Source organism: Panthera onca, chromosome C1 (genome assembly GCF_046562875.1).
Source record: "Panthera onca isolate mPanOnc1 chromosome C1, mPanOnc1 haplotype 2, whole genome shotgun sequence".
Lineage (NCBI taxonomy): Eukaryota > Metazoa > Chordata > Mammalia > Carnivora > Felidae > Panthera > Panthera onca.
The window spans coordinates 197,226,774-197,244,045 of NC_138346.1; the positions used below are offsets into that span (position 1 = coordinate 197,226,774).

At 42.3% G+C, this 17,272-nt stretch overlaps 1 protein-coding gene across 3 annotated transcripts in view; it reads right to left on the minus strand.

The window, feature by feature from the left end:
- The window catches only part of KPNA6 (karyopherin subunit alpha 6), a 66,196-nt gene that overhangs the window by 5,851 nt on the left and 43,073 nt on the right, over positions 1–17,272 (minus strand). For 2 of the 3 annotated variants that reach the window (XM_060621845.3, XM_060621844.3), the window contains exons 2-13: positions 9,994–10,127; positions 9,007–9,099; positions 8,504–8,603; positions 7,558–7,652; positions 6,453–6,584; positions 5,181–5,269; positions 4,192–4,291; positions 3,711–3,874; positions 3,446–3,524; positions 1,682–1,807; positions 1,262–1,389; positions 49–227 (exon numbers count right to left, since the gene is read on the minus strand). In XM_060621845.3, coding sequence (XP_060477828.1) covers positions 49–227; positions 1,262–1,389; positions 1,682–1,807; positions 3,446–3,524; positions 3,711–3,874; positions 4,192–4,291; positions 5,181–5,269; positions 6,453–6,584; positions 7,558–7,652; positions 8,504–8,603; positions 9,007–9,099; positions 9,994–10,127 — 1,419 coding nt within the window. Of the gene's footprint in view, positions 1–48; positions 228–1,261; positions 1,390–1,681; positions 1,808–3,445; positions 3,525–3,706; positions 3,875–4,191; positions 4,292–5,180; positions 5,270–6,452; positions 6,585–7,557; positions 7,653–8,503; positions 8,604–9,006; positions 9,100–9,993; positions 10,128–17,272 lie in introns of those variants that run through there. The other variant, XM_060621846.1, reaches the window with a different exon arrangement.

The following is a 17,272-nucleotide window of genomic DNA, read 5'->3' on the forward strand; positions in this document are numbered from 1 at the left end:
GAACTTCTCTACTGAAGGCAGAGGTGAGGTTGGGGAGAGGGCACATACCATAGGCTTCCTCGATGAGGCCACAGTAGGGGTTGACCCCTGAGCCACTGCGCTTGCCCTCTTGCTCTCCAAGCCGAAGGATGTTCTCCAGCCCATTGAGGGCCACCTGCACAATCTTCGAATCCATCACAGTCAGCAAGTCACACAGGGGTTTGATGCAGCCCAGTGAGACCAGGTACCTAAGGGCAGAGACCGGGCAAGTTCTAAATTAACAAAGCGCAAGGGAGGTGCTAGGCAGGTGCTGTGGGGCCTGTGGGTCTCCCTCACACATCAGGTCTCTGAGCAACCCCCTCTTGCTGAGCCTTCACAACCACCTATCCTTTATCTCAGTCTCTCCATCCTCCCAATGCTCCAAGTCTAGTTCATTTCCATGGGGAAGGCTGTCATAGATTCCTCTCATCTCTAATGTCCCCTTAGTGTAATGTTACCACTCTGAACACATTGCTTCCCTGCTTAAAATTTTCAGTCCAAGCTCTATAGGCATGACAAAACAGACCCTCTACAATCAGGTTCCTACCCATCATCTCCCATCACCTCCCATCATTCTCTTCCAAGGACCCTACCTTCCAAATGTGTAAACATCTCCAAGTTTCTGATTCTTGTGCCTTTACTTATGCTTTTCCTGTCCCAAAGGGCTTTTGCAACCCTGTGTCCTTCAAAGCTTAACCAACGGCTATCCCCTTTCTCCTAAGGCTTTAAATATGTTGAATCTATTCCTACTTCTCTTCCTGGGCCACAATCTGAGGACAAAACACTTGTCCAGTTCCCATCACCCCTACTCATGTTGATAACGGAAACCAGAATCAAAGAATGCACACACATACAGTGGCTTTCTGTTTGTTTCTCCCAAGTGTCACCCCCAAAAGTGATTTCCCAAAGAAGCTGTTGTGAATGAGCCACAGTTTGGTTCTCTTTCATTTATATGGATAATTGGGAATTACATGGATTTAAATTTCTCTGGAGAAAGAAGTAGAGGAGAAATGGATGTCTGTGTTATAGGTCTCTATTCTCTAGGAAGGAAAAGAAGTTCATGCTTTAGAGCAATCTGTTCCAAATTTCAGTACCAATCTAGCATCTTACCAGTTAAACCAGCTGCTGGTTTAGATCTAGGGCATATCTATTCCAGAAAAGGCAGTTTAGCAGTCACTGCAGACCATGAACCAAGAAGGACAGTATACACACCACTCAAGACAATGAAAAATGAATGTGATACCTGATCTGCTCAGGGGTTCCTCCTGATGTGGCATTGGTGATGGCCCAGGCTGCCTCTTTCCTTGTACGGAACTCTGCTTTCTGAAGGATTTCGATCAACACAGGGAAGATATTTGCATCTATGACAGCCTGAGAGAAGATGGGGAGCATGGTAGAGAGAAAGTCACTTCAAAAAGAGTAAGCAAATCTAGCCTACAAAATCAGTTATGATTCAGACATCTTCCTCTTCCTGGGAATCCTCTGTTCTCCCCGTAGAGAAGCTACAGAGGAACCTGGCTTCTTAGAAAGAATCTTTAATAGCACATATTGGCTCCAATTTCTAAAGGGAAACAAATTCTTTCTTCTGGAAGCAAATAACCCACAACTGCTCAAGTTCCCATGCCTTCCCATCTGCTCCTGCCCTCCCCTCCACTGCTTGTACCTGTATTTGAGCCCTGTTGCCAGCAGTGATATTTGAAATGGTCCAGCAAGCTTCCTTCCGGATTGACTCCTTGGGGCTGCTCAGCAAGTGGAGGAGGCAAGGGAGGGCTGAACAGTTAAGAATGACCTAGAACACCAAAAGCACAGGCAATAAAAGAAAAATTAGGTAAACTGGACTTAATCAAAATTAAAAACTTTTGTGCATCAAAAGATACCATCAACAGAGTGAACAGGTAAGTCACAGAATAGGAGAAAATATATGCAAATCATATCTGATAAGGATTAATATCCATAATGTATAAAGAACTCTTAACAACTAAACACAAAAAAACTGAAGAACCCAATTAAAAAATGGTCAAAGGGCTTGAACAGACATTTCTCTAAAGAAATACAAATGGCCAATAAGCATATGAAAAGATACCAAACATCGCTAATCATTAGGGAAATGCAAATCAAAACTGCAATAAGATACCATTTCACACTTATCAAGATGGCTGTTATAAAAAAAACCCAGACAATACAAGTGTTGGTAAGGTTGTGGAGAAATTGGAACCTAGTATATAGCTATTGGAGGTATAAAATGGTACAGCTAGTGTGCAAAATGGTATGGTGGTCCCTCAAAATCTTAAACATAAAATTAGCATATGATCCCGTAATGCCACTTCTGGGTAGTACCTAGAAGAACTGAAAGCAGGGACTCAGATACTTTTGTACACATTGTTCAACATAGCATTATTCATAATAGCCAAAAGGTAAAAACGACCCAGGAATCTATCAACAGACAAATGGATAAACAAAATGGGATATATGCATACAATGGACTGCTTACTATTCAGCCTTAAAAAGGAATGAAGGCATGACACATGCTACATACAGATGAACCTGGAAGACATTATGCTAAGTGAAATAAGTAGACACAAAAGGACAACTATATGTAGTTCCATTTATATAAGGTACCTAGAGCAATCGACTCCTAAGAGATAAAAAGTGTTATGATGGTTACCAGGGGCTGAGGAAGGGGGGGGGGGGGGGAGGATGGGGAGTTATTATTAAATGGGTACAGAAAACCAGTTTGGAATGATGGAAAGTTGTGGGGATGGATGGTGTTGACAGATAACAAGGTGAATGGACTTTCTGCCACTAAACTGTACACTTAATGGTAAAAGCAGTACAATTTATGTTATGAATGTTCGCACATACATGCACACGCTCGCGCACGTGCACACATACACACACACAAGAATGACCTAGGTAGTGAGTGTGGGTTTGAGTGAGATCACTCAAGAATTTGTCAAGAATCCTACCAAATTATGCCAACTCAAGACTTAAACAATACTCTGATCTCTAGCCTTTGAACAAAGGACTGTTCCTACTGTGCCCTCACTGGAAGTATTATTAACATGAGATGGGATTCTAAAGGTATAGGAAGTAGGGATAAGGTTCTGCAGCTTTTAGTGTCTCATGGGGACCAGGACTCCAAAACTTGAGAATTACCCTATAACGTCTCAAGTAGTAAGGCAGTTTATTCCACTCAGTTTTCCTTCAAAAGCTCCCAGTGGAAGATGATTTGCTTCCAACTTGTAGAAGAAATGAAGGCAACTAAGTTGCCCACAATCATACAGGAAGTGTCAAAGTTGGAATTTTTTACTCAAGCCCATGCTTTCTCTCCTTACCACACTGCCCACTCTACCCCCCTCCCCCCCCCCCCCCCCACACACAACATCAGGGAAGGATTTTGTCTATAAACAGCTCTCTTCCTCCTTACCTGGGTTTGGATGTCATCTCCAGTGACGATGTTACCAACTGCTCTCAGGGCAGGAGAGGCCACTTTGTAATCATTGTGCCTACAGAGAAGGGAGAACCGATCAGTAGAGGGCCAGCACACAGTTACCAGCCTGCCGACCACCAAGGCTGGCAGCACTCTCATGGCTCTAGATCTTTGCAGAAAGCAGCAGAATGCTTATTGCAGTTCTTTAGTTAGAGCCTGGGAGAAACTTAGGGAATCTGTACTTTCTAATCAGACCACTCACATTAGAAGCTCTACCAATCTTCGGCAGACTCCAGAGTCTATGACCGCCTGGATCTTTTCATTGGGGCCATCGGACAGATAAGAAAGGGCCCAGCAAGCATCTGCCAGCAAGTCTGAGTCACTGCTGAAGAGTAGGCGAGACAGCACAGGCAAACAAGGGGAGACCTGTTGGAAGCAGAGTGAGAGAGACTCATGGAGGGACAGGGCTACGTCAGCTCTACCACTAACCCTAACATTGCTGTCCCTTCCTCTACAAGTAATTCTAAGCCCTAGAGATTTCTCCTACATTATACCATCAGAACTACCTTTTTGACTTTGCTGTCCAAGATACATGAGATCACCTACTTCACTGACAATTGCCTCTTCTAGTTTCCCAGGGACTGAGACTCTAAGGGGTAACCCAAAGACTTGAAAACTCCCATATCAAAATTCCTACATATGAAGGAAACTGCTTTCACTCAGGAACTGGTAAGCTCTCTTACCTTTGCAAACTCGGGGGGTGGGTTCTTTCCTCGGCAGAGGTTTGACAGGGCCCATACTGCATTCCGTGTCATTGTCAGTCTTGTGGACTTCGTAAGGAGTCTAGGGAAACAGCAAAGTCTTAAGACAGATCCTGAGCAATGATGCCCTTGGCACAGGGCTGTCACCTATGAACCCCAGGAGCAAGTCCAATCAGACCCTTAAGATTTTTGCAGCCTCACCTTGTCTTCCAACCCAGAGACCTAAGTTAACTGTGCTTGTCTGGACCAGGAGGCCTGACCTACATCTTCACAGAGAATTAGGACCAGCTGTGGCTAGTTAAGACCACAGCTAATAAGGACAAAGGGCTGGAATTTGAGTAGGTCTGAAAACCTTTTAAGGTAGGACATACTGTGCCTCTAACCGTGGCCACGAGATCTAAACAAGGAATACTTTTATTTCTCCTTGGAAATAAAAGCTAAAGGTCTGTGAAGGGCCCAAGAAAGAGTTATGGTGGTAGTCTACGGGGCTGTGGTCTCGGAAGAACAGTTTATCTATCTGTTTTGGTTTAGATGAAGTTCTATTTGAGGGTATGGGAGGGATGGACGGGAGAAGGACTCCTATGCTCCTTCATGGGGTCTTTGATCTGTGCTTTACAACAGAGCTCTCCAATGTACCTATGCATAAAATGATAAATCAATGCATTCTTTAGAGAAGGTTGGATTTTTCCAGATGGGCTAGTCTTGCCTCTCTCTTCTGGCTCAATGATGAGGTAGGTATGACCAACACTAGAATCTATAGTGCCATACAGTCAGGAAACAGAAGACTGTACTCAGCAAAGACCAGTGGCACAATCTTCTTACTCTCAAAAGATACCAATCTTTTACCTTGGCAATGAGCATACTTTTAGTGTTTTTGCATTTACTAACATCTTAATGTAAGCTGCCCCGAAAAGATCTGCCATGTGTCTGCCTTATAGATGCCCCAGCTGCAGATGATCATAATTACTCACGTTAACAAAGGATTAAGGATGGAACAGTTCAAGACGTAATCTCGGCAAACGGAGCTGTCTCCAGCTATGTTTCCCAGTGCCCAGACTGCCTGAAAAGGGGACGGTGGAACTGTCACTCACAGACTCTAGTGGCTCCTGTCAATATTTTACACCAGAGTGAGTACCCATCAGTAACTAGGACAAAAACCGTATCAAGGTCCAAGACATCCTGAACAGGATCAGGTACCCTCCTTGTTGACATCCTTATTGAGCACTTGTTCTAGGACGGCCTTTCCTCTGGGAGTTCTTGGCTTAGTGGGAAAGATAGGCTGACATCTTACTGCAGCCTAAGAAGCCAAACCAAGACCTCCCTATGCCCACTCTCCAGAAAAAGAGAAAGCGATTGGAAAGTTGCATTTTTGCAGCCTGATAGGATCTACTCCATATGTAGTAACGAAGGAAAAAATCTTGGTACCACTTTCCATTTTCTATCCAATCAATAAAGTCCAGTGAAGAAATGCAAGTTGTGTCTTTATCTCTACGATGCGTAGATAGTGAGAAATGGGTACTGTGGTGTCTTTTTTCCAATACTACCTACCTCTGATGCCAAATGTTATGTTTTTTCCCCTACACCAGCAATCAATTCTCCCACACCATTTTTGTGTCCAACAATCCAATTCAATTCTGACATTAAGCTTAGAGTTAGCGCAGACCCCACAGGTTAAGGGCTCGGGCCCACAATACTACCCCCACTTTAAACACTAGTCGCAATTCCTGGGTGTCATAATACTACTAACCAACTGGTTATAAATGCAAAAGTTCCCATAATCCCCTCCTCAGTTTCAGCAGTTCACTAGAATGATTCACAGAACTCAGGAAAACACTTTACTTTCATTTACTAGCTTACTGTAATGGACACAGCTCAGAAAGAGCTAAATGGAAGAGATGCATAGGGCAAGGTATGGGGAGAGAGGTCAGGGTGGTGCAGAACTTCTGTGCCCTCTGCAGGGCACCACATCAATGTATTCACCAACCCAGAAGCTCTCTGGGGAGGTGGGGTGGAGGGATGGAAGAGTTGGGGGTTCTGATGACAACCCCCTCATCTTGACGCTATCTAGGAACCCCACCCAGTCATCTCATTGGGTGTGTTCCATTATAAATAACAAAAGACACTCCTATCACTCAGAAAATTCCAAGGTGTTTAGGAATTTTTAGGAACCGGGGACAAAGACCAAATGTATTTGTTATTATGATACATGTACTATCAAGAATTAAGCCAAACTTGAGCATTACCTGTTCCTGTACATCCTCAAAGTCTGAGTTAAGCAGCTCTATAAAAATGGGGACGGCCCCTGCTTCAATGACAATCTTGGTCTGCTGAGAGGTTCCAGAGGCAATGTTCGTTAGAGCCCAGGCAGCTTCAAACTGGAAGTGAGATTAAGCCATGACTGAGAGGTCATTCCAGACAGAGCAGCCATGCCTACCAGCTGGTTGAGAGCAGTAGGCCTCTTGCCCCTGACTAAAACACTAAAACTTGAGCCTTTTCCTCTTCTCCTTTAAATGACAAAACACAGTATGGGCAGTGATGTGACACAATGGGAAGAATGGACCTGGGCTTCAATGGTCCCAAGTCTAGCTCTGCACTACCATAGCACCCGAGTCCTTTGGCAAGTTGCTTTATTCCCTGAACTTCATTCACATTCTTCGTTTCTGAAACCAGTATTAGAGTGACACGTGTGACTCAAAGTCCCTTTCAGCTGAGTTTCCGGTTAAGTTTTAATGCATCGACTCATCACTCATTTTTGAAAAGAGAGACGCAGAGGAGCTAAATGATTTGCTTCAGGTCACACAGGTAATTAGAGGTACGAGATCACTGGGGTGTCTGGGTGGCTCACTCGGTTAAGCGTCCGGACTTCGCCTTAGGTCATGATCTCGTAGTCTGTGAGTTCGAACTCCACGTCAGGTTCTGACAGCTCAGAGACTGGAACCTACTTCAGATTCTGTGTCTCCCTCTCTCTCTGACCACCCCCTGCTTGCACTCTCTCTGTCTCTCAAAAGATGAATAAATGTTAAAAAAAAAAAAAAGTAGATATATATTTTAAGTAAACTAACAACGCTGAGATCAAGAGTCGCATGCTCTACCGACTAAGCCTGCCAGGCACCCCAGAACCTTTGATTTATAACTGAATAATCAGCCTGTCCTATTCTGGTGTCCTTCGAGATTGTTTTAGAGAAGAGGTTTTGGCTCTCTTATCTGAGGCCAAGACCTCTGAAGCATCTCTTAAATAGTTCCTCATATTACTTGTCTATTTCCTGAGAGATGCGTCTATAGAAACACTCAACTACAATTTCTTGGAAAAGGGGCTTTCATCTGGTACCCCTCTACACCAGTCCTCACCTGTAATGTACAATTCTCATTCCTCTTCAGAAACTCTACAAACCGATCCACCACTCCTGGAGTGTTGATAACTTCATCTATTGGAGGACTAGGCTCTGGAAGAGGGGAGAAAGGAAAGAGAGGAAAAGTCAGGAGAGATTTCGGCTGGTGCATTCACTGGGGTCGGTTTATCATCCTTCCTAGGTAGTCCTGACCGTCCTTATCAACATTTCCAAACTCCTTTTTGGTGAGGTGGTTTTCACAATAGTCGGTCATTTTTGAACTGTGTGATCTAGTTAGGATGCTAAAGAGAAAACCAATCCCTAATTTAGGTGTACTTGCCTTTGGCTTCCTGAAACTAAGCAAGCAAGTAATTAAGGAAAAGAAAGCCCAAGAAATGGGCAACCCTAGTCTAAATATTTCCCTTCTAAGAAGAGCATTCTTTTCTCGGCAGGACTGCTTCATTTACTGAGACAAGAAGTATTTTTCCTATCATACATCACATCTTTATTGAGTACAAACTATGTGCCAGTTCCAGGTACTGAGAACACTACAGTGAACAAAGTCAAATGTCTCTGCCCTTACAGAGCTTATGTCCTAACGAGGAGAGACTTTCTATTATATTAATAAGTATAATGGGGAAAAAAAAAGAGGTAGGGCAGGGTAAGATTAAGAATGCTGAGAGTGAAGGGGATCTGCTTTTTTATACAGGGCATCAGGGGAGGCTTGTTGAGAACCTAGAATATGATCATGCAAGTGGGGAGTCGTCACAGGTATCTGCAACCAGAGGATATCAGGCAGAGGGAACAGAGGGAACAAAGGTAAGAATGTGCCTGGCTTGTCCATGGAACACCAAAGCAGTATGACTAGAGTAGAACGAGTGAAGGGGAACAGCAAATGAGGTCAGTGAAAGGAAACATAAGGTTAAATCACGTAGGGCCTCCCTGGGGAAGACCAGGATTTGTACCTTTGGAGAGCAGTTTCCGGAATTTCTGTGTGGTTGCTAACTGTAGGTCAGAATCATCAGAAAAGAGCATCTCCACCATCTCTCGTGTGATCACGCTCTCCTAGAACATAAGACAGATTTAAGACTTGGCAAACCAACACTAGAGCTAGATATGAGCACACACCCCTGCTTGGCATCCTGCTTGTTAAAGAGTTGAGGGCAAGAGGATGGCATAACAGCAGGCTCAGGAGAAGGTGTTTGTTTAATTCATGGCTGCTTCAAGTTGGGATATTTGAATGATTCCTAACCTCTGAGGCAAATAAGGGCTTCCCTTAAAATGTTTTCTCAGGTGTCTCCATCACAGATGTAACCCTACTGATTCTTTAAGCCAACCAGCTACAAAAGGGCCCATGGAAGAAAGAGCTTAGCATGGTTGTTGCCAAAGCCACTGGATGATGTGAACTGCCTGTTCTGTACACGTTGGTACTTCCCAGGCCTTCCTGAAGCACATGTAAGGGCCTTACCCCAGTGGTAGAGCTCACATAGGAGTCCATGAGGAGACTGTCAAACATGGCGGCTTCTTCATTAATCAGCTCCACATTTCTCCGTTTAAAAAGCTGAAAGTAAAGAAAAGATATAGTGGTAAAACTACTCACTGTAATAAAGAAAACAAAGAATGATCCGATGTTAAATTATGTCAATAATTGCCAAGGAAATGCTAGGATAGTTGAGACAATGCCAAGCTTAATATATGGACATGGAAAGATATCTAAGCACTTGACTGTTTTATATCTAATTGTTTGACGTTTTTTAGAGAACATTCTCTTTTTTTTTTTAAAGTAAGCTCTATGCCCAAAGCAGGGCTTGAACTCATGACTCTGAGATCAAGAGTCATATGGTCTACCGACTGAGCCAGCCAGCCAGGTGCCCCTAAGAGACCATTTAAAGATTTCTGTGCCCTTTGTATAAAAGGTGATGGATATAAAAGGCTTTGAAGGAAAGGAGTAACAGTAAAGCAAGAGGGTGGGCACAAGCAGGTTAGGTGACAGCATCTAGACCGGGGCAAGGCACCAATCGGTTGGTGGTGTGTGGTGGCGCATAGCTGATAAGGCATTCATACAGTCTCAGTCCTAGGGAGACTTCCAGAGAATGGACTGAAGACATAGAAGTAAGGCAGTCCAGAACAGCTGATGAACCTCTTAAGGCGCCAGGCCTAATGCTGACTGTAGGGGTGAAGAAGAGAGAAGGCAACAAGGGGCTAGAACTAGAATGTTATACAGAAGACATACATGATGTCTACGTTGTTCTAAATTGTGGAAAAGGAGTAAGGGACTGGTTCTTTTCTTCGAAGCTTCCAACACTTCTCTACAATAAAGAAAGCTGGATGAGTGGCCCCAGAGCTAAGCTGTTTTCCCAAGGGGAAAGGAAGAATAAATGCAAGGAGCAGCCCAACCATGGCAGCTGGATCATTTCCCTGAACAGTATGTTTGAGCATATTCAGGTTAACCTACTTGTTGTTCCCGTTTCTGCTTCCGGAGCTGAATGCCCTCTTCCTCTCTTCTTCGTCTCATTTCCTCAGGGTTTAGGGCATTGTTCTTATAGCTCTTCATTCGATAATTGTCTTTCCCTGGGCTCGCCATGGTCTCTAGAAAAAGAGAAGATACAAATATAAAGGCTCTTAAGAGGACAGCATTTCCTTTTCACTGGGCTTCGGTTCCACCCGGCCTCCCAACCCCCCCTACTCAGGCGGACTGAAGCTCCTCGAGGAGGGCTGATAATCTCAATAACTTAACACCTGACATCTCATCTTTAAAACATGGACATAACTATTCCTACTTCAGAGAGTTGTGGGAGGGATTAAATACGTTAATACTACTGTGAAGTATTAGAACGATGCTAGGCCATATGGTAAATGGTCACAAGTTATGATCCCTCTATGACAACAGAGAAAACTTGACTTGCTCAATAAACTTGAAAACATCTAATTCAGTGAGACACTGTTATCTTTAACGTCCACCATCTATCTTTCAAATTAAAAAAATTTTTTTTAATTAATTCTGTAATATTTGATAAAAACGAAGAGATGAAATATAATGTTACCAAGCAAAATAATACAATGAACATCTGTAAACCCACCACCAAATCTAAACTAGAACATTACCAATATGCCTGAATCTACTTGTGGGCTCTCATTCTATCACAGGCTCCTCCAGCCCCACCCCAACTCCAGGCAAAAGGAAAATGCTATCCTGAATGGCATGCATGTTGAGAAAACATCTGCCCAATATCTAAGTCTGAATAATAGTCTGTCATTCAGTCAGTGAAAATAGCGGCAATTAAAAAAAAAATTCTCGGATAGTTAACAAGTAGTGTTCTATTAATTACAGTGTTATATCAGCGTACAATATAGTGATTCAACAACTGTATACACTAGTTAGTGCTCATCAAGGTAAGTGTGCTCTTAGTCCCTTTCACCTATTTGACCCATGCCCCTGCCATCACTTCCTTTCTGGTAACCATCAGTTTGTTGTCTAAGTTAAGTCTGTTTTCCAGTTTGTCTCTTTTTTCCTTAAAAACAGTTTCAATTTATAAAGCGTCTAATTTAGCTAGTAACTTAATTACCACAGGCGATCTTCCTCCAGACACATTTTCAAAGGTTGGATTTGTCCTGTTGCATCAAGGACATAGCAATTTTTTCCCCCAACAGTGAGTAAGCTAGTGGCAAATATACAGACTACTAGTACACTTTGGTGCCACTGTGTTGATTTGTGCTAAGACACCAGAACTTTTCCCATCATTGCTTTTGTACTACTTTTGCAGTACAAATGTCAAAATAGTAAAAACAGCAAATAACATCTTTACAACTTTTTTCCAGCTATAGAGATATAAGTGATCTATAACCTGTTTTGTTTTTTTTTTTTAAGTTTATTTATTTATCCAGAGAGTGAGAGGAAAGGAGGGGCAGAGAGGGAGGGAGGGAATCCAGTGCAAGTTCCAGGCTGACAGCTCAGATCTCAAGAATGAGGAGATCATGACTGGAGCTGAAATCAAGAGTCAAATGCTTGACCGAAGGAGCAACGAACGCATGCGCGTGCACGCACTCGCTCTATCTACATATCTACCTACCTACCTACCTGTCTACCTAAGTAGGCTTCATGCACAGCACAGAGCTTAACATGAAGCTTGAACTCATGACCCTGAGATCAAGAATTGGATGCTTAACTGACTGAGTCACCCAGGCACCCCAACAGAATACTAGGCAGCCTTTATTTTTCTCTTAGCAACCTTAAAGTATATAATACAGTGCTGTTAACTGTAGTCACAAGCTATACATTAGATCCCTAGCACTTATTCACTTTACAACCAAAGTTTGTACCTGTTGACCACCTTCATCCATTTCCCCAATCCCACCCCTGGCAACCACCAATCTACTGTTTCTAGGAGTTTGGTCTTTTCAGATTCTACATGTACATGTATTTGTATTTGTCTTTCTTTGCCGCTTAGCTCGTTATTTAATTAATCTATTTTCATAATAGCCATCGTAACAGGTGTGAGGTGGTATCTCATTGTGGTTTTGATTTGCATTTCTCCGATGATTGGTGATGTTAAGCACTTTTTTCATGTACCTGTTGGCGATTCTATGTCTGCTCTGGAAAAACGTCTATTCAGGTCCTTTGCCCATTTTTAATTGGAGTACTTGGGGGTTTTTGTTGTTGTTGTTGTTGCTGAGTTGTATGGGCTCCTTATATATTTTGGATACTAACTCCTTATCAGATACATGGTTTGCAAATATTTTCTCCCATCTTATAGGTTGCCTTTTCATTTTGGTTCAAGCTTTCTTGTTTGATGTAGTCCCACTTGTTTATTTCTGCTTTTGTTGTGTTTTTGGTGTCATATCCGAAAAATCATTGGCAAGAACCAAGGTCTTATTTCCCATGTTTTCTTCTAGGAATTTTATAGTTTCAGTTTCTACCAATTAAGTCTTTGATCCATTTTGAATCAGCAGATAACATTTTATTTTTTTTAATTTTTATTTTCAATATATGAAGTTTATTGTCAAATTGGTTTCCATACAACACCCAGTGCTCATCCCCAAAGGTGCCCTCCTCAATACCCATCACCCACCCTCCCCTCCCTCCCACCCCCCATCAACCCTCAGTTTGTTCTCAGTTTTTAAGAGTCTCTTATGCTTTGGCTCTCTTCCACTCTAACCCCCCCCTTTTTTTTTTTTCCTTCCCCACCCCCATGGGTTTCTGTTAGTTTCTCAGGCTCCACATAAGAGTGAAAACACATGGTATCTGTCTTTCTCTGTATGGCTTATTTCACTTAGCATCACACTCTCCAGTTCCATCCATGTTGCTACAAAGGGCCATATTTCATTCTTTCTCATTGCCACGTAGTACTCCATTGTGTATATAAACCACAATTTCTTTATCCATTCATCAGTTGATGGACATTTAGGCTCTTTCCATAATTTGGCTATTGTTGAGAGTGCTGCTATAAACATTGGGGTACAAGTGTCCCTATGCATCAGTACTCCTGTATTCCTTGGGTAAATTCCTAGCAGTGCTATTGCTGGGTCATAGGGTAGGTCTATTTTTAATTTTTTGAGGAACCTCCACACTGTTTTCCAGAGTGGCTGCACCAATTTGCATTCCCACCAACAGTGCAAGAGGGTTCCTGTTTCTCCACATCCTCGCCAGCATCTATAGTCTCCTGATTTGTTCATTTTGGCCACTCTGACTGGCGTGAGGTGATATCTGAGTGTGGTTTTGATTTGTATTTCCCTGATGAGGAGCGATGTTGAGCATCTTTTCATGTGCCTGTTGGCCATCTGGATGTCTTCTTTAGAGAAGTGTCTATTCATGTTTTCTGCCCATTTCTTCACTGGATTATTTGTTTTTCGGGTGTGGAGTTTGGTGAGCTCTTTATAGATTTTGGATACTAACCCTTTGTCCGATATGTCATTTGCAAATATCTTTTCCCATTCCGTTGGTTGCCTTTTAGTTTTGTTGGTTGTTTCCTTTGCTGTGCAGAAGCTTTTTATCTTCATAAGGTCCCAGTAGTTCATTTTTGCTTTTAATTCCCTTGCCTTTGGGGATGTGTCGAGTAAGAGATTGCTACGGCTGAGGTCAGAGAGGTCTTTTCCTGCTTTCTCCTCTAGGGTTTTGATGGTTTCCTGTCTCACATTCAGGTCCTTTATCCATTTTGAGTTTATTTTTGTGAATGGTGTGAGAAAGTGGTCTAGTTTCAATCTTCTGCATGTTGCTGTCCAGTTTTCCCAGCACCATTTGTTAAAGAGACTGTCTTTTTTCCATTGGATAGTCTTTCCTGCTTTGTCAAAGATTAGTTGACCATACGTTTGTGGGTCTAGTTCTGGGGTTTCTATTCTATTCCACTGGTCTATGTGTCTGTTTTTGTGCCAATACAATGCTGTCTTGATGATTACAGCTTTGTAGTAGAGGCTAAAGTCTGGGATTGTGATGCCTCCTGCTTTGGTCTTCTACTTCAAAATTACTTTGGCTATTCGGGCCTTTTGTGGTTCCATATGAATTTTAGGATTGCTTGTTCTAGTTTTGAGAAGAATGCTGGTGCAATTTTGATTGGGATTGCATTGAATGTGTAGATAGCTTTGGGTAGTATTGACATTTTGACAATATTTATTCTTCCAATCCATGAGCACGGAATGTTTTTCCATTTCTTTATGTCTTCTTCGATTTCCTTCATAAGCTTTCTATAGTTTTCAGCATACAGATCTTGTACATCTTTGGTTAGATTTATTCCTAGGTATTTTATGCTTCTTGGTGCAACTGTGAATGGGATCAATTTCTTTATTTGTCTTTCTGTTGCTTCATTATTAGTGTATAAGAATGCAACTGATTTCTGTACATTGATTTTGTATCCTGCATCTTTGCTAAATTCATGTATCAGTTCTAGCAGACTTCTGGTAGTGTCTATCGGATTTTCCATGTATAATATCATGTCATCGGCAGATAACATTTTAATCTTCACTTCCCAGGTCCTCTGAAATATTGTGCAGATCACACTTTGAGAACTCTAAGGAATTAATTGCTGGGCTGTAGGCAGGTTAATGTTAAACTTGATGAACTAGTACCATGTTGCCTTCCATGTGATGCCAACATTTAAATTTTTTTTCATTTCATTAAGAGAAATTTTAATTTATATTTATATATATTTTTTTAATGTTTACTTAGTTTTGAGAGAGAGACAGAGCACAAGCAGGGAAGGGGCAGAGAGAGAAGGAGACACAGAATCTGCGGCAGAATCAGCTCTAGACTCTGAGCTGTCAGCGCAGAGCCCTATACAAGACCCGTGAGATCATGACCTGAACCAAAGTCGGACACTCAACCGAGCCACCCAGGCGCCACTTTATTTTTCAATATAATTTATTGTCAAGTTGGTTAACATACAGTGCTCTTGGTTTTGGGGGTAGACTCCCATGATTCATCACTTACATACAACACCCAGTGGTTGTCCCAACAAGTGCCCTCAATACCCATCACCCATTTTCTCCTCTCCCCTACCTGCCCCCCCATCAACCCTCAGTTTTTCTCTGTATTTAAGAGTCTCTTATGGTTGGCCTCCCTCTCTGTTTGAAACTATTTTTTCCCTTCCCCTCCCCCGATGGTCTTCTGTTAAGTTTCTCCAGTTCCACATGAGTGAAAACATGTATCTTTTTCTGACTTCTTTCACTTAGCATATCATCCTCCAGTTCCAAACATGTTGCAAATGGCAGGATTTCATTCTCACTGCCAAGCAGTATTGCATTGTATATATAAACCACATCTTTATGTGATGTCAATTTATACTATCCTAGCAATACACAACAGGCTTCTGTTGATATATACCTTATTACCTGGAATTTTCACTTTTGCCAATCTACTCTGTATAGTAAGGTCTTTCACTGAGATAAGGATTTGCACATCCCAGATTACTAATGAGGTAAGATTTCATGTTTATTAGCTATGTTTCTCCTGTAAAAAATCCATTTGTGTATTTTGAATATTTTTCTATTGAATTATTAGCCCCTTTCCTATTAATTTGTAGCTCTTTAGATATTCTAGTTGTTAATCACTTGTTGGTTATGTGTGTTACATATATCTTCCAGCAGGGCACCTGGGTGGCTCAGTCAGTTAGGCGTCCGACTCTTGGTTTTGGCTCAAGTCCTGATCTCAACGGTTCACGAGTTCAAGTCCTGAATCAGGCTCTGTGCTGACAGTGTGGAGCCTGGTTGGGATTCTGTCTCCCTCTCTCTCTGTCCCTCCCCACTTGTTTTCTCTCTTTCAAAATGACAAACAAACAAACAAATAAATAAAGTGTCTTCAAATATCTTCCAGCAGTTTGAAGCTTTTTAGTTTTTTTGATTTTCACCTTATGGAGTTAACAAGAAGTTTTTCATTATAATGTAATTAAAAATGTTCTTTTAGGGGCGCCTGGGTGGCTTGGTCGGTTGAGCGCCCGACTTCGGCTCAGGTCATGATCTCACGGTCTGTGAGTTCGAGCCCCGCATCGGGCTCTGTGCTGACAGCTCAGAGCCTGGAGCCTGTTTCAGATTCTGTGTCTCCCTCTCTCTCTGCCCCTCCCCTGTTCATGCTCTGTCTCTCTCTGTCTCAAAAATAAATAAATGTTAAAAAAAAAAAAAAAATTTAAAAAAAAAAAAAATGTTCTTTTATTCTTAGCTTTTTGTTATTTAATAAATCCTTTAATGCTCCCAAAGTCAGAAAGATAGCTTCTTATGTCTTCAAGAGATTTTATTTATTTGGTATTATTTTTATTTTTCCAATTTATTTATTTTTGAGACACGGAGAGACAGAGCATAAGTGGGGGAGGGGCAGAGAGAGAGGAAGATCCAGAATCCAAAGCAGGCTCCAGGCTCCCAAAGAGTCCAACGCAGGGCTCGAACCCACAAACCGCTGAGATCATGACCTGAGCTCAAGGTGGAACGCTCTAAATGACAGAGCCACCCAGGCGCCTGCCTCTATGTCTTCTAGAGGTTTTAAAGTTTGCCTTTTACATGCAAATGTTTCATCTATGAATTTATGTCTATATATGAAATAGGGATTCAATTTCATTTTTTTCCATGTGGAAAATCAACTGTCCTAGCACGGTTTATTTACTATGCCACTCCTATCGTCAAGAAAATCACCCTCTGTGACCAAGTTTAGTGTTAGAATCTCTACTATTGGTCAATTTCTATCTTGCTTCAATCACATTTTTTTAAACATATATATTTTTTATAACGTTTATTTATTTTTGAGACAGAGAGAGACAGAGCATGAATGGGGGAAGGGCAGAGAGAGAGGGACACAGAATTGGAAGCAGGCTCCAGGCTCTGGGCTGCCAGCACAGAGCCTGACGCAGGGCTCGAACCACAGAGCACGAGATCGTGACCTGAGCTGAAGTCGGACGCTTAACCGACCGAGCCACCCAGGCGCCCCTAAACAGATTTTTTAAAATTAAAGTTTATTTATTTTGAGAGACAGCATGAGCAGAGAAAGGGCAGAGAGGGAGAGAGAATCCCAAGCAGGCTCCACACTGTCAGCGCAGAGCCAGACGCAGGGCTTGAACTCACGAACCACGAGATCATGACCTGAGCTGAAATCAAGAGTTGGACACTTGACTGAGCCACCCAGGAGGCCCTTAACAGATTTTATCTTATTTATTTATTTAAACATTTATTTATTTTTGAGAGAGGGAGACAGAGTGTGAGTGGGGTCAGGGCAGAGAGAGAGGGAGACACAGAATCCGAAGCAGGCTCCAAGCTCTGAG